At 45.6% G+C, this 18,091-nt stretch overlaps 1 protein-coding gene and 1 long non-coding RNA gene across 2 annotated transcripts in view; both read right to left on the reverse strand.

The window, feature by feature from the left end:
* Positions 1–9,627: 9,627 nt before the first annotated feature.
* LOC138819814 (uncharacterized) lies at positions 9,628–11,859 on the reverse strand. Its single transcript, XR_011369640.1, has 3 exons — positions 11,822–11,859; positions 11,180–11,252; positions 9,628–10,145 (listed from the first exon to the last, which is right to left on the reverse strand). It is a non-coding gene; the product is annotated as an uncharacterized lncRNA (long non-coding RNA).
* A 2,983-nt stretch (positions 11,860–14,842) lies between these two features.
* Positions 14,843–18,091, reverse strand: part of LOC138819829 (testis-expressed protein 36-like) — a 44,991-nt gene continuing 41,742 nt past the window's right edge. Inside the window, exon 7 of the mRNA XM_070011392.1 lies at positions 14,843–16,344. Within this exon, the coding sequence (XP_069867493.1) occupies positions 16,036–16,344 (309 nt within the window). The 3' untranslated portion in view covers positions 14,843–16,035. The remainder of the gene's footprint in view (positions 16,345–18,091) is intronic.

Raw genomic sequence — 18,091 nt, forward strand, 5'->3', positions numbered from 1 at the left:
ATGCTGCGATCATTACTCACACGTATCTGGGAGACGATCATTCAGCAGGAGCTGGGAGGGGCCTGGTATGGCCATGCCTGAGTGACAGAAGAAACCTCACGGCTGATCTGGAACATTCTACTGTCTTGAATTGAGGGAAGAACCCCAAGGAGGATGTGACTCAGGGGTAGAAAAAGATGGCCCAGGGTCAGGAGTACGGATGGATGAGCGCGCAGGGAAGATGGATTGCCTTTGGATCCTAAATGCCAGATCACCGGATGGCTTTTCACCTCCTCTTTGGTGAGGTGTAGCGAAAAGCAATGGAGACAAAGATGTGTTTGTGCAGGCCCAGTGATGTCCACTAGAGCCGTGTATTTGGGTGGTACTACAGCACAGGGCATGTGGCATTGGAAGCAGCTGAGGCCCAGTGTGGAGGTCAGTAACGGCCCTGTAGGGAAGCTAAACTTGATGACGGCCCCAGGCAGGTGGGCAGATGGGTGTGTGCTCTACCACAGCTGCTCTGAGTTGGGTGAGTCATGGAAACCAAGGAGATTTGCAAGAAAATGACAGCATGAAATGGGACCTAAGGGCTGACTGGGGCAGTGGCAGTGGAGAGGAAGGAAATTCATTGACAGTTCTCAGGCAGGGTGGTGTAGTGGCAGCATCTAGGCATATTCCTGGGCTTTGGGCCCTCGGCTCTGATGACTGCATAGATGATGAGATGGATGGAAGGACAGACGGCAGACACACAGACAGACAGACAGACAGATAGATAGATGACTGATACATGGATGATGGACAGAAAGAAAGAAGAAAGGAAAGAGGAAGGAAGGAAGGAAAGAAAGAAAGCGAGAGAGTTATTACTGGGGCTTGAATTCAGAGCCTCAAGCTCTCACTTGGCTTTTTTGGCCAAAGCTAGTGGCACTCTTATTATTTGAACCACACCTCCACTTTCAGCATTTTGATTGTTAACCAGAGATCAGAGTCTTGTCATTCAAAGCCCGGTTTTGAACTGGGATCCTCAGATCCCGGTAGCTAGGATTACAGAGCCACATGAGCCACTGGTGCCTGGCTAGATGGTGATGTTTTTCATTAAGATGTGGACCCAGAGGAGAACAGACAAGTCTCCAGAGAGCCTGAGCCCTGGAGCTCATTTGTGCTGGCTGGATTCCGGCTGAACTCCCGCGCTCTGACATGCCCAGGAGACACAAACCCTGGCCAGGCCTCCGGACATTCATCTCATGAAGTCATCTGGGCTCCGCTGAGGGTCCCCTAGGCACCCACATGTGCATGCCTAGAGACTTGTCTCGCCTAGCTCCTTACAAATAAATGCTCAGTGGACTTGCTGGTACTTGGTTGTCTTCAGGCATGATTGTCTGCCCCACCTCCCACCCTTTACCTCCCCCACCCCATCAAATGCAAGAGACAAGAGAACAGGAGAGAAAGAAAGGGACCAAGATGGAAACTCTGAGGACAGACCAGCTGAGAAAAGATTGGGAAAAGAGAAACCCAGGGCTGGGAAGGTGGCTCAGTGGGAGAGCGCTTGCTTTGCATGCTAAGGCCCTGGTTCGATTCCTCAACACCACAATAAGCAGAAAAAGCTGGAAGTGGCGCTGTACAGGTTCAAGTGGTAGAGCGCTAGCCTTGAGCTGAAGAGCTGAGGGACAGGGCCCAGGCTCAGAGTTCAGGACCCATGACCAAAAAAAAAAAAAAGAGAGAGAGAGAAACCCAGGAAGGTGATGGACAGAAGGGAAGGGAAGGAAGAAGAGAACCCTATCTGTACACCTGTCTACCTGGCCGCGGCTGGTTCTCAACCAGTTCCATCCACTTCCATGCAAGTGGCCTTCCATGGAAGATTCCAGCCCACGCCTCCCTGGGTAGGTACTTACCAGACACAGGAATTGTACACACCATCCGTTGCCTGTCTTTTCTTTTTATCTCTACAGAGGGAAAACAAAACAAAGTCTCTTCAATATTGTTAATTACCTGATAGGCTTCAGGAGGTGAAGAGACTTGAGGGTTTGTTTGTTATTACCATTAGCAACACTGGACACCTGAAGGCTTTAAGCACTGCAGATGAAAGCTAAGCAATTCAGCCTCCAGATACCTCGTTGAATTTCTCAAGTTTCAACTGATTTCCTTCCCATCGGAAGTCCTGAGCGATGCATTTGTTCTGAGTATGTCTGCGAGTCAATGAATTGTCTTACTGACTGATTTTTGAAAATGTTGTGTTGTAAAACCAATATGGCAGCAGGAAGTTTAGAAAGCAAGATCTCCCCAAATCCTGGCAGGCAGAGTGATTCTGAGCGCGGCCGGATGTGATCCGTCCTTCTCCACGAGCAGATGGCTTTTTAGTTGTTAACACAATGTACCTCGTATCCTGCTTCTTTGCACTTAACGTTATCTGATTGTGTGTGTGTGTGTGTGTGTGTGTGTGTGTGTGTGTGTGTGCAATGAAATTTGATATGAGGCCCTGCTCCCACAATATTTTGAAATCTGCTGTTGGAAGGTTTCAGGAGTGGTTGTAGAGCCCCATCCACTTCAGGGAATCAGGAAATTAAACTTTTTATTTATTGGTCTTTGACTTGCCCATAAATGGACACACTTCTACTGTGTGTGTGACTGCATTGTAAAAGCAGACACAGGCGGGGGGGGGGAGGGGGCAGGGGAGAGGAGGGCAGGGGACAGCGTTTTACTAGCTGCTCACCACTACCTTTCATGTTCAAGTTAGCTCTCTTTAGTTTCTGTGTGTGTGTTGTATTTTTTGCTTTTTAAATGACCTTACATGTTGTTTGTTTTCAACCAAACATTTAAAAACAAACAACTGATCTTTGCACAGCTGTTAGTAGAAGATCAAATTTGTTCATCTTGTGTAGCACTTACACATTTGGGGATTTAAAATGTACAAACTGGACCCAGCACTGGTGGCTCACGCTTGTCATTCTAACTACTTATAAGCCTGTGATCTGAGGATCGCAGTTCAAAGTCAGCCCAGGCAGGAAAGTCTGTGCAACCCTTGTCCCCGATTAATCACAAACAGCCACAAGTGGAGCTGTGGCTCAAGTGATAGGGCTTGAGCAAAAAACTCAGGGGCAGCTCCCAGGCCCTGAGTTCAAGTCCCAGCCCCCCCTTCCCCCCCCCCCCCCCGCCACACACACATGTGCACGCGCGCGCGCGCACACACACACACACACACATGTGCAGAAGTGTGATTGTTCTGTAGAGCTGGGGAAGCATCTCAGCTCGGCTCTGTGTCTCTTTGGCATCCAGCAGAGGAAGTGTTGTGGCCGCACATTTTGTGAAGTATCCGACAGGGAGTGTTCTGAAAGCTTCCACAGCAAGCCCCGCTGGGCTTTGGTAGTCTCCACCAGACTTCTGAGAAAGCAAGGCTTGCTCTGGGCACACGTCTTCTTACTCCAGAGCAAAACTGTTATCTTCTCTACCTGTGATCACAGCTATTAAATAAATAACTGGAGGAAATCTATCTTCAGAGGGAGAACGCAGGAGACGCCTTTCCACAAATACAACCTTAGTGGAAAGCTGTCATCTGTGCCGGCACACCTTTACTTACCGTGGCAGCTTTTAGTCAAGCAAAGTGATAGTTGCTGCTCCCTAGATTGGATAACACGCATTTTGTTAAACAACAACAACAACAACACAGAAGCCTTCAGATGCCAGGTCTTGAACACTGCTTTGTTTAGGTTGGCTGTTGTGAAAACATCTACCTGGTCATTAGTGCAGAGGCACCGCTGGGGGCGGGAAAGAGCTAAGTGAGCTCCAGGACAGGCCAGGCAGGCTGAAGATGGACCCAGCGGATGCTGTGTGGTGCCTGGTTGTACATGTGCATACCTGGGCTATGAGGAATTCAGAGGAGGAGGTAGTATTTGCTGTGGCTGGGTGGAGAAGAAATAACCAAGTCTTCCTTTAGCAAGGGAAGCAGATAGAGGGCCGAAGATCACAGCAGACCTACCTGCTGCCCCTCTAATATTCCTTGGTTCTCTGTAAAATAGCAGAATCTACCTTTGGCACATACAAATTGTGAGTTGGGGCGCGATTTGGGCAAGGCTCACATCTAGGAGTCTTAAGAAGTATGCACCAGCGGTTACGGATGAGGCTCAAGTGGCTGAGCCTGCCTAGCAAGAGTGAGGCCCTGCGTCCAAACCCCAGCACCACCAAAAACTGGTGGGCGCGACTGTGTGGTTCCATCCGGAAATGAGAGGAGACGCAGAGGGACCTCTGGGAACTCTCTCATGGCCACTAGACTCTTCCAGGGAACTAGCGCTCCTATGTGCCATACTGTTGGGGGTTTTCCTTGTTTGTTTGTTCATTTGTTTTGTTTCTGGTTCTGGGGTAGAATCCAGAACCTTCCATGTGCTAAGCAAGTGCTCTACCATCAAACAATATCCCCACCCCATTCTAACACATAGAATTCTTACTGTGCCCCTAGCAATTTGGAAAGCATTTTCCCTACCTTTCTCATGTGACCTCTACTCCTACAAGGTTGGCAACAGCCTCAGGATACATGCGTGGCCATCAAGACTTGGAAGTGTATCGCTCAAGGTCGGAAAGAGCCATTCTCAACCGGTAAGCCAAGACCAGTCTTTACCACTGCCCCTTGCAAGACACTCTGGAATATTCTTTTGTCCTGTGAAAGGGCAATGATGCATGCTGCTGTTGAGGGAAACAGAAGCAGGAAGTACCCAGGCTTCCTCTTGTCCCAAACACAAAGACCACCACCATGCTGCGCCGCCTCACCCCTTGAGCCTACCGGCTCCCCAGTTCCTCCTGTTGTCCACACACTAGCCAGAGCAAGGTGAAGCGTGACAAGCCTCTTGGCCCTGGAGTCTTCCTACAGCCTGAATTTCTTGGACTCTTCTGATATTTAGACATTGTGTTTACTAAACTATTTTATACAGGTGGTTCACTAAGTGAATGATTGAATAAAATTCAATTTTCAGGCTGGGAAGGTGGCTTAGTGGTCGGGTGCTTGCCTGGCATTCATGAAACTCTGGGTTCGATGCCTCAGGACCACATACACAGAAAAAGTCAGAAGTGGTGTTGTGGCTCAAGTGATAGAATGCTAGCCTTGAGCAAAAGCAGCTCAGGAACAGTGCCCAGGCCCTGAGTTCAAGCCCCAGGACTGGCAACAAAAAAAAAAATCAATTTTCATACCTAACCTCACAATAGCTCTTCTAAAATCTGCACCCCAGTCCTGTGGCTCTACTCTACCCATGGTGCCACACCACTGTACATCCTTTTAAAATTGTCAGTACGTGGATGCACTGTCCTGGCTACAGGTTCTGTGTTGTACAGCATGGCTCTAGAACTTCCTCATCTGACTTAAGTGGAACTTTTCACTTTTAGTTATTCACTCCCTGTTTTCCTCCTTCCACGTTGGTTTTATGAATTTGATTACATAAAATACCTCCAATAAGGCCAAGCATTTGTGCTTGTGTGACTGGCTTCTGTCACCTAGCATGTGTCCTCAAGTGTACTCGTGTAGTTGTGTATCACAGAATGTCCCTAGTGGGTCTGAATAGTGTCTTACTGTGCACCTGTGGCTCGTTATCTGTTCATTGTCCATAGATTCTTGGATGAGGTCCAGTTAGGTGGTTTCTACACCTTGACCATCGTGAGTAATGCTACAATGAACATGAATATGCAGGCTTATGTTGGAGATCCTGCTTTCAAGTATTTTGACTATACTTCTTTCACTGGCAATTCTCTGCCTTGGCTGCTCCCCTGATATCACTTGGGGAGTTTTAGGGAAAGGCCTTTCTGGCAGGACACAGGCACTGATGGGTGCCAGCTGGGCTCCCACAAAACTAGTGGGACGAGAGAACCTGGCTCCAGAGACATACTGCTCTCATTGTAAGGATCCCAGAAAGAAAGTCCGCCACAAAGATCAGACAGTAAACTCTGGGGGGAGAGCAAACTGCCAGCCTGTACAAGATGGAGGCATGCAGAGAGAGAGGGGGGAAGGACAGAGAGAGAAAGAGGTGGGGACACCTGTTGAGCTGTATTACATAGGGAAAGGCAGGAGGCGGGGCCACCGCGGATGCAGAAGTGAGCTCAGAGCCTGGGGAACCTCTCACTGTCCCTGGGAGGTGTGACCAGGGCGGTTCAGGAAGTGATGTCAGCGGGTGAGGCGGTGACCTCAGAGCCTGGGCTGCTTTGCTGACTGTGATTGACAGTCAGGTGATGATTGGTGTCAGGCAGGTGAAGAGGAAGGGGAAGGGGCTGTTCTCCCAAGCAGACCCACCATGCCTGAACACTCATCTCCTGAATTTTCCCTGAGAGAACATTTTTCCCTTCCCTTTGAGCAGTTTTGCCCCATTTTTGAGGAGGACCAGAGCCCTCTACAAATCCAGACCCTCTGAGCCTCCCAGGGTCGCCCTGGCTGTGGCCTTGCGGGAAACAGAGCCTCCTTCCCTTCCTCCGGGACCCACCTCTGCTGTCTTCTGCCTCCCTAGGACAAAGCAGCCACTCCTGGGGCCCCCACAGCCTCCTCTCCTCTCTGGAGTTCCATCTCTTTGCAGTCATTCATGCCATATGCCCCTGCCCCAAACAGGCCCCTTCTCCGATGCGTACCCCACCCAGTACTGCAATGACTTCATCACCCTGCCTCCTCTACCCTTGCAAACCCCAGTCTGTCCGTTTTCATCACTTCTTTCCAGGCCAGACTGGGGGTGGGGGAGGGGAAGAGAGGGAGAGAGGGAGGGGGAAGGAGAGAGATGGAAACCCATTTCCATCACTTCTTTCCTTGGTCTGGCAGCATCACTCTCTCCTATGTTTAAGAAGGAGAGAGGGAGGGAGAGAGACAGAGACTGAGACAGAACCAGAGAAGGAAGGAAGGAAGGAAGGGCGGAGAGGGAGGGAGGGAGGGAAGGAGGGAAGGAGGGAGGGAGGGAAGGAGGGGGGAGGGAGGGAAGGAGGAAAAATGAAGGAACTTGGCTGCGTGCGCTGGCTCTGAATGCAGAGGAGAGAGGCCACACCTAGGCTGTGTGCAGAAGTATGCAGGAAAGGGAGTGGATTCCCCACAGCTCCCACAGCACATCCAGAAAGAAAGCTGACACTGTGACTTCTGTCCAGTGAGACATGGTGGCCACCATGGTAGCTATCTGAGCAGCTCCCTCAAGAACTAAATAAATTTCTGTTGTTTTAAGCAAAATAAATATGTAAATAAAAAACATGTTCTGCTTTCTCTCGGGCTCTCATTGCATCTCCTCTGCCCCTCCCCGCGCATCTCCCTCATCCTGGCCACCCCTCCAGCCAAGCCCAGGGCCAGCCATGTGCTGTGTCCTCTTTGGGGACCACAACTGAGTCTGAAGCTGCTCTCTCCCCCGCTCCTCTCCCTCTTTCCCTCTCCCCCACCCCCCACATACACCCTGGCCTGGTCCCTCTACTAGGCCCCTGGTTGCTCGCTGTATCCTGTCAGGAGTCACCCAAGGTCAGACACTGACTTTGCTTTCCCAGCTGGCTGGAAGAAGCAGACCACGTCCCTTCTTTTTTTTGGGGGGGGGGATCCAGTCTTGGGGCCTGAACATGGCCTGAGCACCATCCCTCAGCTCTTCAGCTCAAGGCTAGCACTCTATCACTTGAGCCACAGTGCCACTTCTGGCTTTTTTTTCTGCTTATGTGGTGCTGAGGATTGAACCCAGGGCCTCATGCATGCAAGGCAAGCACTATACCACTGAGCCACCTTCCCAACCCCCTCATCCCTTCTTTTGAACAAGCCCATTGCCTCTCTCATACATTGTTAATTCTTCATTTTACCTATGATTAGGCCTTCAGGAAATTAACTGCTTATATCCATAGGTAATCAGAATGTATTTAGTGCTTTAGTAACTAGTTTTTCTAATCTTCCTTTAATTAGCAGAGAAAGAACTAAAATCAATTTCTTATCCACCAGACAAAAGTTCAGCTCAGCTTCTTCCTTACCTTTCTCCTGTCCAAATTTTTAGTGTTCACAAGAAAGCACAAATTTATAATTATCCTGTCATATAGTATGTGTCCAATATTAAACATCCCTCTATGACATTTGTCTTCTCTCCTTGATCACAGATTAATAAGATTATAATGATGACCTTTCAGAGTATCACGACTCGAATCACACTGCCTCGACATCTTTAGCTTGCAATCTCAGGTCTTTCAAGGAGTAGCTACACTTTGCTGTCTGTCTGGGAGGAGGCAAGCAAGGGTGAGGTCTATGCTCTGCACGGTGGGCTAGCACGGTGCTAACCCAGAGCAAGGACTCAAAAAGTAGTCAGTGGATGACTAAATACCCAAACACTTAGGCATGGAGAACTCATTGTGGTACACATGACAGGGTCATTCAGCCATCTCAGAGGGAACGGCAGGGAGGGGGATGACATGCGGGAAGGACTGCTACCAGATTCAGGTCACCAGGTCCAGGGACAGGAAGTTCTCTCATCAGAGAAAGAACTTGAAGCCCACACAGGAGGTGAGGGTGTGAAGCAGAGCAAAAGCAAGGCAGACGTGTGCTTTCTAGTTAGGCAGATGGGCAGACGCAAAAGGCAATGCTGACTAGAAGTCCAAGACCTCCAGCTTTTATTGGGGCCTTGAGGACGTGAGCTGGTCCATCCTGGAAAGTGGGAGATGGTTCACCAACCCCTCCCACCGGTCAGGTGGGGAGTTCATGGCTGTGGATGGTCAGCCTGGGGCTGTCACTGTGGTCTGTGGTGGCTGCAGGTTGGCCGGACGTAGCTGTGTGTCACTTTGTTCACGTCAGCAGTCCAGAATGGGATTCTTGGTCAGCATCCAAGCCACCGAGTCTCCTAACTCCCTGTCTACCCCCTGTACCGGGACGGGGCCAGGCCATATTAGGGATTGAGCTCTAAATAAAACAAGATTCCGCTGGCAAACAGTATCTGCTTTTGCCCCAACTATCCTAACTGTCCAAAGATACCACACGCCAACAATGCCAAATCCATCCTGGAAAGATCTGGAATGTCCCAAGAACTGGATGCTGCAAAATATTCTTTTGAGGAATCCGAGTTGTCCTGTGGGACTATGTGGAGACCCCTCCTCCCCGTTTAGAGCTGAGAGGATATTTGTTGACAAAGGACCGGCTGCACCATTTATGACTAAGGCCACTGGTGGAACCCCAAACGAAGGCTACAGCCAGTGGAGGAATGTGAAGTCAGTTTCAGAGTCGAATCATCGCATTCTGCAATAGGGAAAGCTGGTTTCTACCAGCCTTACATTCCTGCAAGTAGCTGTGTGGAGCACGGATCATGAGCAGAGTTTTCCTTTCCCTTTAGATCTAGGGTCATCCTCTGCCAATCATTCAGCAGGTCAGTGTTCAGATAGAGTACACGTGATGGTTCTTACAGCTGTACCATCTTGTGCTAGCTCAGTCTGGGCAGGAAGAGGAGAAGAGGAGAAAAGGAGTCAGCTTGCATTCTTGTGCCTGTTTCCTCCTGTTTGGAAACTTGCAGATCTGTTTAATTTTGATTAGGAGAATAAAGTTATTTGAGATTATTTTGGATGACTCTAGAAATCACCTGCCATACTTAACAAATTCATCCATTTCATACAGCTGTAGTCAAGTACATGAGTGAATGGGTTTATTCGTTCCATTTCGTCAGTGAGTCAGGTTCTGATGATCAGCGGAGGGCTGATTTGTTGTTAAATATTTGGGGGAGACAATTATGTTGGTATATCAGGCAACATGTTTGCTTAAACACGGTGTGTTAAGCAAGATGTTTTCATTTGTTTTGATGGGACCTTATAAAAGCAATGCACAGAATTTCACACTTACACAGCACTTCCCCATCTCAGCCTGCACACCAGTGCCGTGCCCACCCTGCGTGTGAGGGAAGCCTCATCCTGACTCATGCAGAGACAGGCAGGGCTCTGAAGGACCTGCAGGGCCAAAGCAGAGCTGAGGAGGATCTTCCTGGAGCTGTAGATTGTCCCATGCATCACACTGCAGCCGAACATGGCAAAGAGGTGAGCCGCAGCGAAGAGCTTACAGGGGGACACTGAATTGTTCTGCTTGTTTTGTGGTCCTTCAAGTGTTAACATAACAGCGCAGATTCTTCCCCGAACTCAGAAGAGCATATGGGAAGCCTATATTTAGTTGATCATTCTTTCCCCATACACGGCTCTTTCCCCCAGGAATCCTCAATATGGAACCAACTCTGTAGGTGAAAGGAAGGAAAACAAAAAACACAACACTGACCCGGGTGAGTGTTCTTTCCTCTAGCCTGTCAGCCAGTGAGGACTTATCCTGCACTCTGGCATTGCAATTGGCCACTGGTCTGCCACATGAGATTGTTCCCCAGGGGTGCAAGTCACAGGCACTGTATCTGACCCCAGACTATGACCACCAGTGGAGAATGGCTCTGGCCAAACACAGTCAAAGATGCTCTGAAGAACCACCAAGTTGCAAGGCAATCTGTAAATCATAGGCGTAGATGTTCAAGAGACCCCAGGAGAAGGTGCTCCTTGGTCCAAATATAGCATCTAAGAGTGAGTTTCATAGAGGAAGTTGCTTCTCTATCTCTGCAGTGTAAGGTTTTCTAGATAGGATTTATTATTATTATTATTAATTTGCCAGTCCTGGGCTTGAACTCAGGTTCTGGGTGCTGTCTCCGAGCCCCTCTGTGCTCAAGGTTAGTGCTTTACCACTTGAGCCACAGTACCACTTCTGGCTTTTTCTGAGTAGCTTTATTGGAGTTTCATGGACTTTCCTGCCTTTGGCTGGCTTTGAACCGTGATCCTCAGCTCTCAGCTTCCTAAGTAGCTAGGATTACAGGTGAGAGCCACCAGCACCCAGCTCTAGATAGGATTTTTGCAGATAAATTAGAGACTCTGTACTTATTCATATTCCTGATATATATATGCCCAGGAATATACTGGGACCTTGGTATTGCTCTAGAATTGATACCAAGCAGCATCCTTCCAGAGCAAGTCTAAGCCATCAGCTGCTCTTTTTGCCGTCTAAGTGATTTCTAGGATGGCATAAGTCCAAGTCTAATCCATTAAAACAGAAGAAATCTATAAACACCTGCATGTGATTGATTAGCAAATTGGGATTTCTTTAACTGGCTGCTTGTTTAGTCTTCTGTTCAAAACAACCACAAAGCAAAAGCAGGTCACTGACATCACACCCTACTGAAGCTTTGATTTGCACAGAAGAGGAGGCTATTATATTTGGGAGCCCCCGACCTACCTTCACAGTGCAGTGTTCCTGCATTCTCTGTCCACTGGATTGACAACTGTGACGTCATTGGATGATTTTATTCCTACACAGAAAATGGTTACGTGAGGGAAGGCTGACTTGTGGAAGTTACAATCTATGTGGTTCTGTAAGATACCGGTGGATGTATTCCCTACCCATTCACTTCTACTCTGCTCTTTCACACAACCATGGACTTGATTCAGTATGCTTTTCTGGTGAATTTTAAATTCACTTCCAGGAAATTGCCACAGTTGTTAGTGTTTGTATTTGGGCAGAAAAAGAAGAGAAGCACAAGGCAGGGTTTGGAGAATCCCGTCAAGAAAGAAGAAAGCAGAGGGGGAGAACACGTTGGGGACAGAGGCACACCTGAACATCAGGGAGCAGCGACGCGCAGTGTGAGAACGCATCCCGGCAGAGAGGACGCCATGACCCCATGCTTTGGGCATGGATCAACCCCACGCATTGGACATGGATCAACCCCACGCATTGGACATGGATCAACCCCACGCACTGGACATGGATCAACCCCACGCATTGGACATGGATCAACCCCACGCATTGGACATGGCTCAACCCCACGCATTGGACATGGATCAACCCCATGCATTGGACATGGATCAAGCAGGCGCTCACTGCCGTTCCCGGGAGACCTTCCAGCATGCAGTGCCTGGGTCTGCCTCAGAGGTCAGACTGAAGCTCATCAAAGCAAGCTCTGATGTCACAAAAGGGCCTCTTATGAGGCATTCTAAACAAACCACAACAGCTGGATGCTGGTGGCTCATGCCTGTCATCCTAGCTTCTCAGGAGGCTGACATCTGAGGATCTACGGTTTGAAGCCAGTCTGGACAGGAAAGTCTGTGAGACTCTTCTCTCCAATTAACTGCCAAAAAACTGGAGCGGTGGGAGAGCACTACCCTTGAGCAAAAAAGCTCAGGGATAGCACCCAGGCCCCAAGGTCAAGCCCCATGACAAAAAAAAAAAAAAAAGCTCTTTACCTACCCAAAACACTTGAGCATTTGTTTTAAAGAAGATATGGCAGGGAGAGCCTACGAGGTTCCCCTGAGAAAAGCGTCAAAAAGTAGAAATCATGATTACAATGATGTGTATAGGGTACATAAGATGTCATTTGATATTCTCTTCATTTCCATGTGTCAGCTTTTACATGTTGGTTTTTCTGAATAGCTGGGTCTGGGTTTCCTACAGGGCAGGAGACAGTCTTTAGGTGGTGGCCACATGTAGCATTCAAGTACATTGACTTACACATTAAGAAAGTTCTTATGTTTCCTATTCTATACAGAAGGTAGATCTAAAGTACACCAAGCCATGATCAATTATACAGGACTCTGGGCATCCACAGACAGTGAGACCAGAGAAGATACTCTTAGGGAGGAACACAAAGGTACGATGACTATGTACCTCTGATCATATAAAATAATATTTATCAAAATATTATTTCCAGGAAATGGAAACAAAAAAGAAGTAGTATTTATGAAGAGGAAAAGAGGGGGAGAATGCAGTCCAAGAATTTATTGTATATACCATAAAATTAAGACAAGTAAGGGAAGGGGTGGGTGAGATTGTTGAAAGGCTGGCACTGATCTGGAGGCCTTGTATGAAAAAACTGCTTTGTTAAATGGCACGCCTTTGCACAACTACTTAATGATAATAAAGAAATTTTAAAGAAAATAATAATTTTTAGAAGTTGTTAATGAACAGAATATTAGAATTAGACTGTGATTGTCAAGTAAACAGCCTGAAGTGTTATTGCCTTCTAGGCTTTAAACAAAACAAATATTCTTACCTTTAGTAAGCCTGTTATCTGTTAAAAAATCTCACTAGCTGGGCAATGGTGGCTCACACCCATAATCCTTGCTGCTCAAGAGGCTGAGATCTGAGGATCACAATTCAAAGCCAGCCCAGGCAGGAAAGTTCATGAGATTCTTATCTCCAATTAACCACCAGAAAAAAATGGGAAGTGGAACTCAGGGACAGTGTCCAGGCCCAGAGTTCAGGCTCATGACTGACAAAAAAAAAAAAAGGGGAAAGAAAAGAAAAGAAAAAAGGAAAAAGGAAAAAAATCCCTTTAAATAAGTTGTGAAATTTAAGTCACCGTTCATTTTGTAAATTCATTTTGGTCAAAACTGTATTTTTAAGGTTATTTATTTTTTAAGGTTATTTATTTCTTGCAACAAAATATATTATTTGCAACTAAAACAATGTATTTTTAAGGAAAAAAAAAGGTACAGTTATCTGTTCCATTTCAAACCTGTGGAGAAACCTTGTGTTTGGCCATAAGTCTAACACCCCTCTCACACACTTACTAATCTCCTGTTTCAACAAACCCAAGGTAGGCAGCAGGCTCAAGAACCACAGCTGGAATTTAGTCACATCGGTTTGTTTGTTTCCAACTCTATTTGCTTTTACCTTCTATCTGTGACAAGAGGTTCTAATTTATTAAGGCAGGACCAACTTGCATAGTCAGGTGATATCTTTTGCTTCAGGGATGCTGGCCTCACGGCAGTGAATTTGGGAAGAAGCACGTATCGCAGGATGATTTTCAGAGGCTCTGGTAAGGTTTACCCCATCATATTTTCTAGCTAAGCAGTGAACTGGATCGGGACAGCGCTGAGGTGATGAATTAAGGATAGGAACTTGGGTCAGGAGTGGGAGAAGACTCCCAGAAAGTCAAATAAGTAGGAGCCCCCTTCTTGAAGAAGAGCCCATGCTGCACCTAAGGCATTCTAGCTGCTCTCACCCACCCCCATTGCAGACAGGCTGAGAACTTACACAACACTCACACAGGGTCCTAACATCACACAGAAGCATAAACTGGATCACAAAATGTCTGTGCCATAGAAGAAAGACAAATACATAGCAGTATCCCAGAAAGAGTGAAAGGAGGAAACTAACGAGGCACTGTAGAAAAGAGAAAATTAAATATGATATTCATGAAGAAAACCAGAAGCGGCCTAGGAAAGGAATGAAAGAGAGAGAAAGGAAGGAAGGAAGGAAGGAAGGAAGAAAGGAAGGAGGAAGGAAGGGAGAAAAAGAAAATAAAATTTCCTTATGTGCATATACTTTCAGAAATATTTTAGAGCCAGAATATAATCAGGAAGACTTAGACTATCAAAGAACATGTTGAACTATATAAATAGAAAACTGTTCCTTATCTGAAACATACAACAAAATTCAGGATCCTTGCTGATGTGCTAGAAGCAATCCCATTAAATTCAGAAATAGAGATATGATCTGCACTAATGTTAAAATTATATCTACCTGTGTGCTGTGCCATAAGATGGAGGGGAGCATAAATGTTAGGGGTAACTTGAAATTGTCACTTTTGCAAAGGATTGCTTTACATAGAAAATAGGGAAATGAATCAAGTGGAAACTTAATTTTTATTTTAAATGATTTATTTATTAGAAGTTTAGCCCAGGGAAAGAAAATCCAAGATTTATATAAAGAAATCAATAGCTTGTTCACACACTAGCCCAAACCATCCTAAAAGTACTTTCAAGTAAATAACCTTCAAAGTAACAACAACATTTCAAAATATGCTGAAATAAGCATAGAAAAAATATAGGCCTAAATGAGGAAAATTATATGCTTTACTTGAAGAATATAAAGACTTGAATAAATGGAGAGCTGTACCATAGTATAAAGTTGTTAATTTTCCCATAAATTAATACATAATTTGGGTGACAGTTTTCAACATACTGTTAGTGTATATTTTTTTAACTTGAGAAGCTAATTCTAATACTCAGAGCTATCATGCCCAAGAATAAACAAGAACTTTGGCCTTGAAAAAAAATGGTATTACTGCTCAATTGGTGATGAAGGAAGATGTAAGTGAACACTGCCTAAAAAAAGATACTTACCTGGTAATTGGAGACATGTGAAATAAAGAAATAGCAAAACATGAGCTTCTGCATTTGAGGGTTTGTGTGTGTGTGTGTGTGTGTGTCTGTGTGTCTGTGTCTGTGTGTCTGTGTGTCTGTGTGTGTGTGTGTGTGTGTGTGTGTGTGTGTTGTTGTTGTTGTTGTTGTTATTTGATTTTGTTTAGGTCCTTAAATTTTCAGAAGGTAATGTGAACAGAGAAAAACAAACTCACTCACATAGTTTTTTCAACAGTAATTGGCTGCACATTTGAAGGGTGTATTCTGTCCAACCAAACACTAAGCTAATAGCTCTCCAGTGCTTGTTCCTGATATACATGCACACATGCCCCAAGATGGCTGATCCCAAAAGTTCACAGAGCATCATGCCTAGCCCAAAAGGTCATGAGCAATATAAATTCTAATCAATAGGAAAGTTATTTTTTAAAACACAGTGCATTTATCCTTGAGGATGCAGTGTAACTGTGTTGTTTTTTCAAAGTTTGTCTCTCAGTCTATTTATACTGATGCTGCAACAACTCCAAAATATGTGATAAAATATCAAAAGAAACTTAGAGAATGTCATGTCCTTTGAGACATTGATTATGTCCACAGTCTTATGCATGTATGCCCGTACATGTGATTGTGCACGCACAGAACAGAAACAACTTTTAGGAACAGGATAAAGATCAGAGATGAGGTGGAACAAGAGGACGTTTTGCTTTCTCTGTATTCTTTGTAACTTAAAGTTGAAAATGAAGAAGATAATTTTTTAAACTCCCCTAAAGGTGACAGTCTTAAAAGGTTCTTTTGACATGTCTATTGCTTCCCATGCCTTTATTTTATAAGGAGTTGAATGCTTTCCAACCTTATGAGAAGTCATAAAAGTATTTTGCAGATTAAATCATAGTGCTAGACCAGAAAACATTTACTTTTAGAATGTCTGATGAAATACTAATATTATAAAACTTATCAAGAATCTTCTGGGAGGATTTTTGGCAAAATAGCCTTTTGGTCGGCACCCAATCTTACTTTTGATTTTCGTTTTAATAACTCTGCACAGCTTGTCTCTGGAATAAATTTAAGAGCACTCCACCTCTCACTGTAACATCTCGGGAAGCGTCTGAAGCTGGAGATCACCACAGCCTCTGTGCACACACCTGGTATTGGCTTATTTGGAAAGCCATCAAGACAAGATGGAATGTAGTCACAAGCCCAGAGATTGAAATTTCTAGAAACATGTTGCCCTTTGTCTGCAGAAATCTTCTTACGACCCAGGCCCTGGAGAAGAATGAAAATATTTAAGGTCACATAGCTTTGAGGTTTTTGACTACATGGCATGTATACATTCATAAATACACCATATGACAACTCTTACATAAAGCCCCCTTTAGCAACTTGTTAATTGTCATAAAGAGACAAAACAATCTGTTGATGTCCTTTATTGTTCTCATGCCTTCCAGTGTCACCCCAGGGACTGAACTGTGAGGGACATGGAAGGCAAAGCCAGAGAAAGCCAAACCAAGAAGAACATCTTCACCCACCTCAGCTCCTAGGACCCAGGGTAAGTCCCCATCCCTGGCACCCTCCCCACCCCTCAGCAGACACATGGCTCTTTAACTAAGAAACCAGGAAAGTGATTCTTGCCCAGACCCCTGGCTCCTGGGAAGGAAGAAGGACTCAGGATTCTACCCTTAGGCCTGCCCTTAACTCTAGGCACTTAACATGCAAACCTGAGAATCACTGTGTATTCAAACTTATACATTTGAAAAATGCAAAATAAAATATAAGTGAACACAAAGGGCCAAAGGAAACATACAGTGGATTACACTGACTCTGTGTCAATGAAATACGGCTCATGAAGGTCAAGAGGTTTTAGTCGGGTTCATGACTTGAGGAGAGTTTTTAAAGGTATTACAGTTGGCCCTCTGAATCTTTGGATTCAACCAACCCTGATTCAACTATCCCTGGATCAAACAAATGTTTTTCAAAAATAACATCTGTAAAGCCTAACAACTATGGTTCACACCCGTAATTCTAGCTATATGACATGCAGAGACCAGGAGGATCACAGTTCAAGACCAGTTGGGAAAAACAGTTCAGGGACTTCATCTCAACCAGCAGTTGGGCTCAGTAGTTACACCTGTCTTCTCAAGTATATGAGAAGCTGAGATCAGGATTGTAGTTCAAATTATCTAGGCAAAAGTGTTTTCAAGGGCACAGATGCACTCAAAAGCTGGGCACAGTGACAAGTACCTGTCATCTCAGACACAGAGGGAGGTAGAAACAGGAGGACCAAAGAGCGAGGCAGGTCTGGTAGGGAGCACCAGCAAAGGCAACACCATCTTTCCTTACTTTCTCACTCATGCTTTCTATCCCCTTGTTAGCATCCTTCTCCACAGCAACTGAATTATACAGTTACATACAAAAATATCAGGCATCTGCACTCATCATATTCCTCTCCTTTCCCTTCCTCTTCTCCCTCTGCATCTCCTCCCCTCCATGCTCTTATAGCTAAATTCTGTTACCTATACTATTCTTACTCTTCTAAACCTCAAGAGTGCTATTTTAAAAAAAAGAACACCCTGCCTATATAATGTGATTGGTTTTGTAGATAATGTTACCAATAGTATCTTTTTTTATTTTTTTATTTTTGGTCGGTCATGGGGCTTGAACTCTGGGCCTGAGCACTGTCCCTCAGCTCTTCAGCTCAAGGTGAGCACTCTACCACTTGAGCCACAGCACCACTTCCGGTTTTCTGGTGGTTTATTGGAGATAAGGGTTTCACAGCTTTTCCTGCCCAGGCTGGCTTTGAACTGTGATCTGCCACCGGCGCCCAGCTACCAATAATAACTAAACTGTTCATAAATATCTGGCTGGGTTTTGAATTGGTGAATTTATTAGAACTGAGATAGACTCTCACACCAGCAGTGAAAAACAGTTCAATCAACCCAGCTAACACTCAGTCCTACAAGAATACACAGAATAAAATGGAAAGACTTCTGGTTGACAAAATCTGAAACCACAG

This window comes from Dipodomys merriami, unplaced genomic scaffold (assembly GCF_024711535.1).
Source record: "Dipodomys merriami isolate MVZ:Mamm:240054 unplaced genomic scaffold, mDipMer1.0.p SCAF_82, whole genome shotgun sequence".
Classification (NCBI taxonomy): domain Eukaryota; kingdom Metazoa; phylum Chordata; class Mammalia; order Rodentia; family Heteromyidae; genus Dipodomys; species Dipodomys merriami.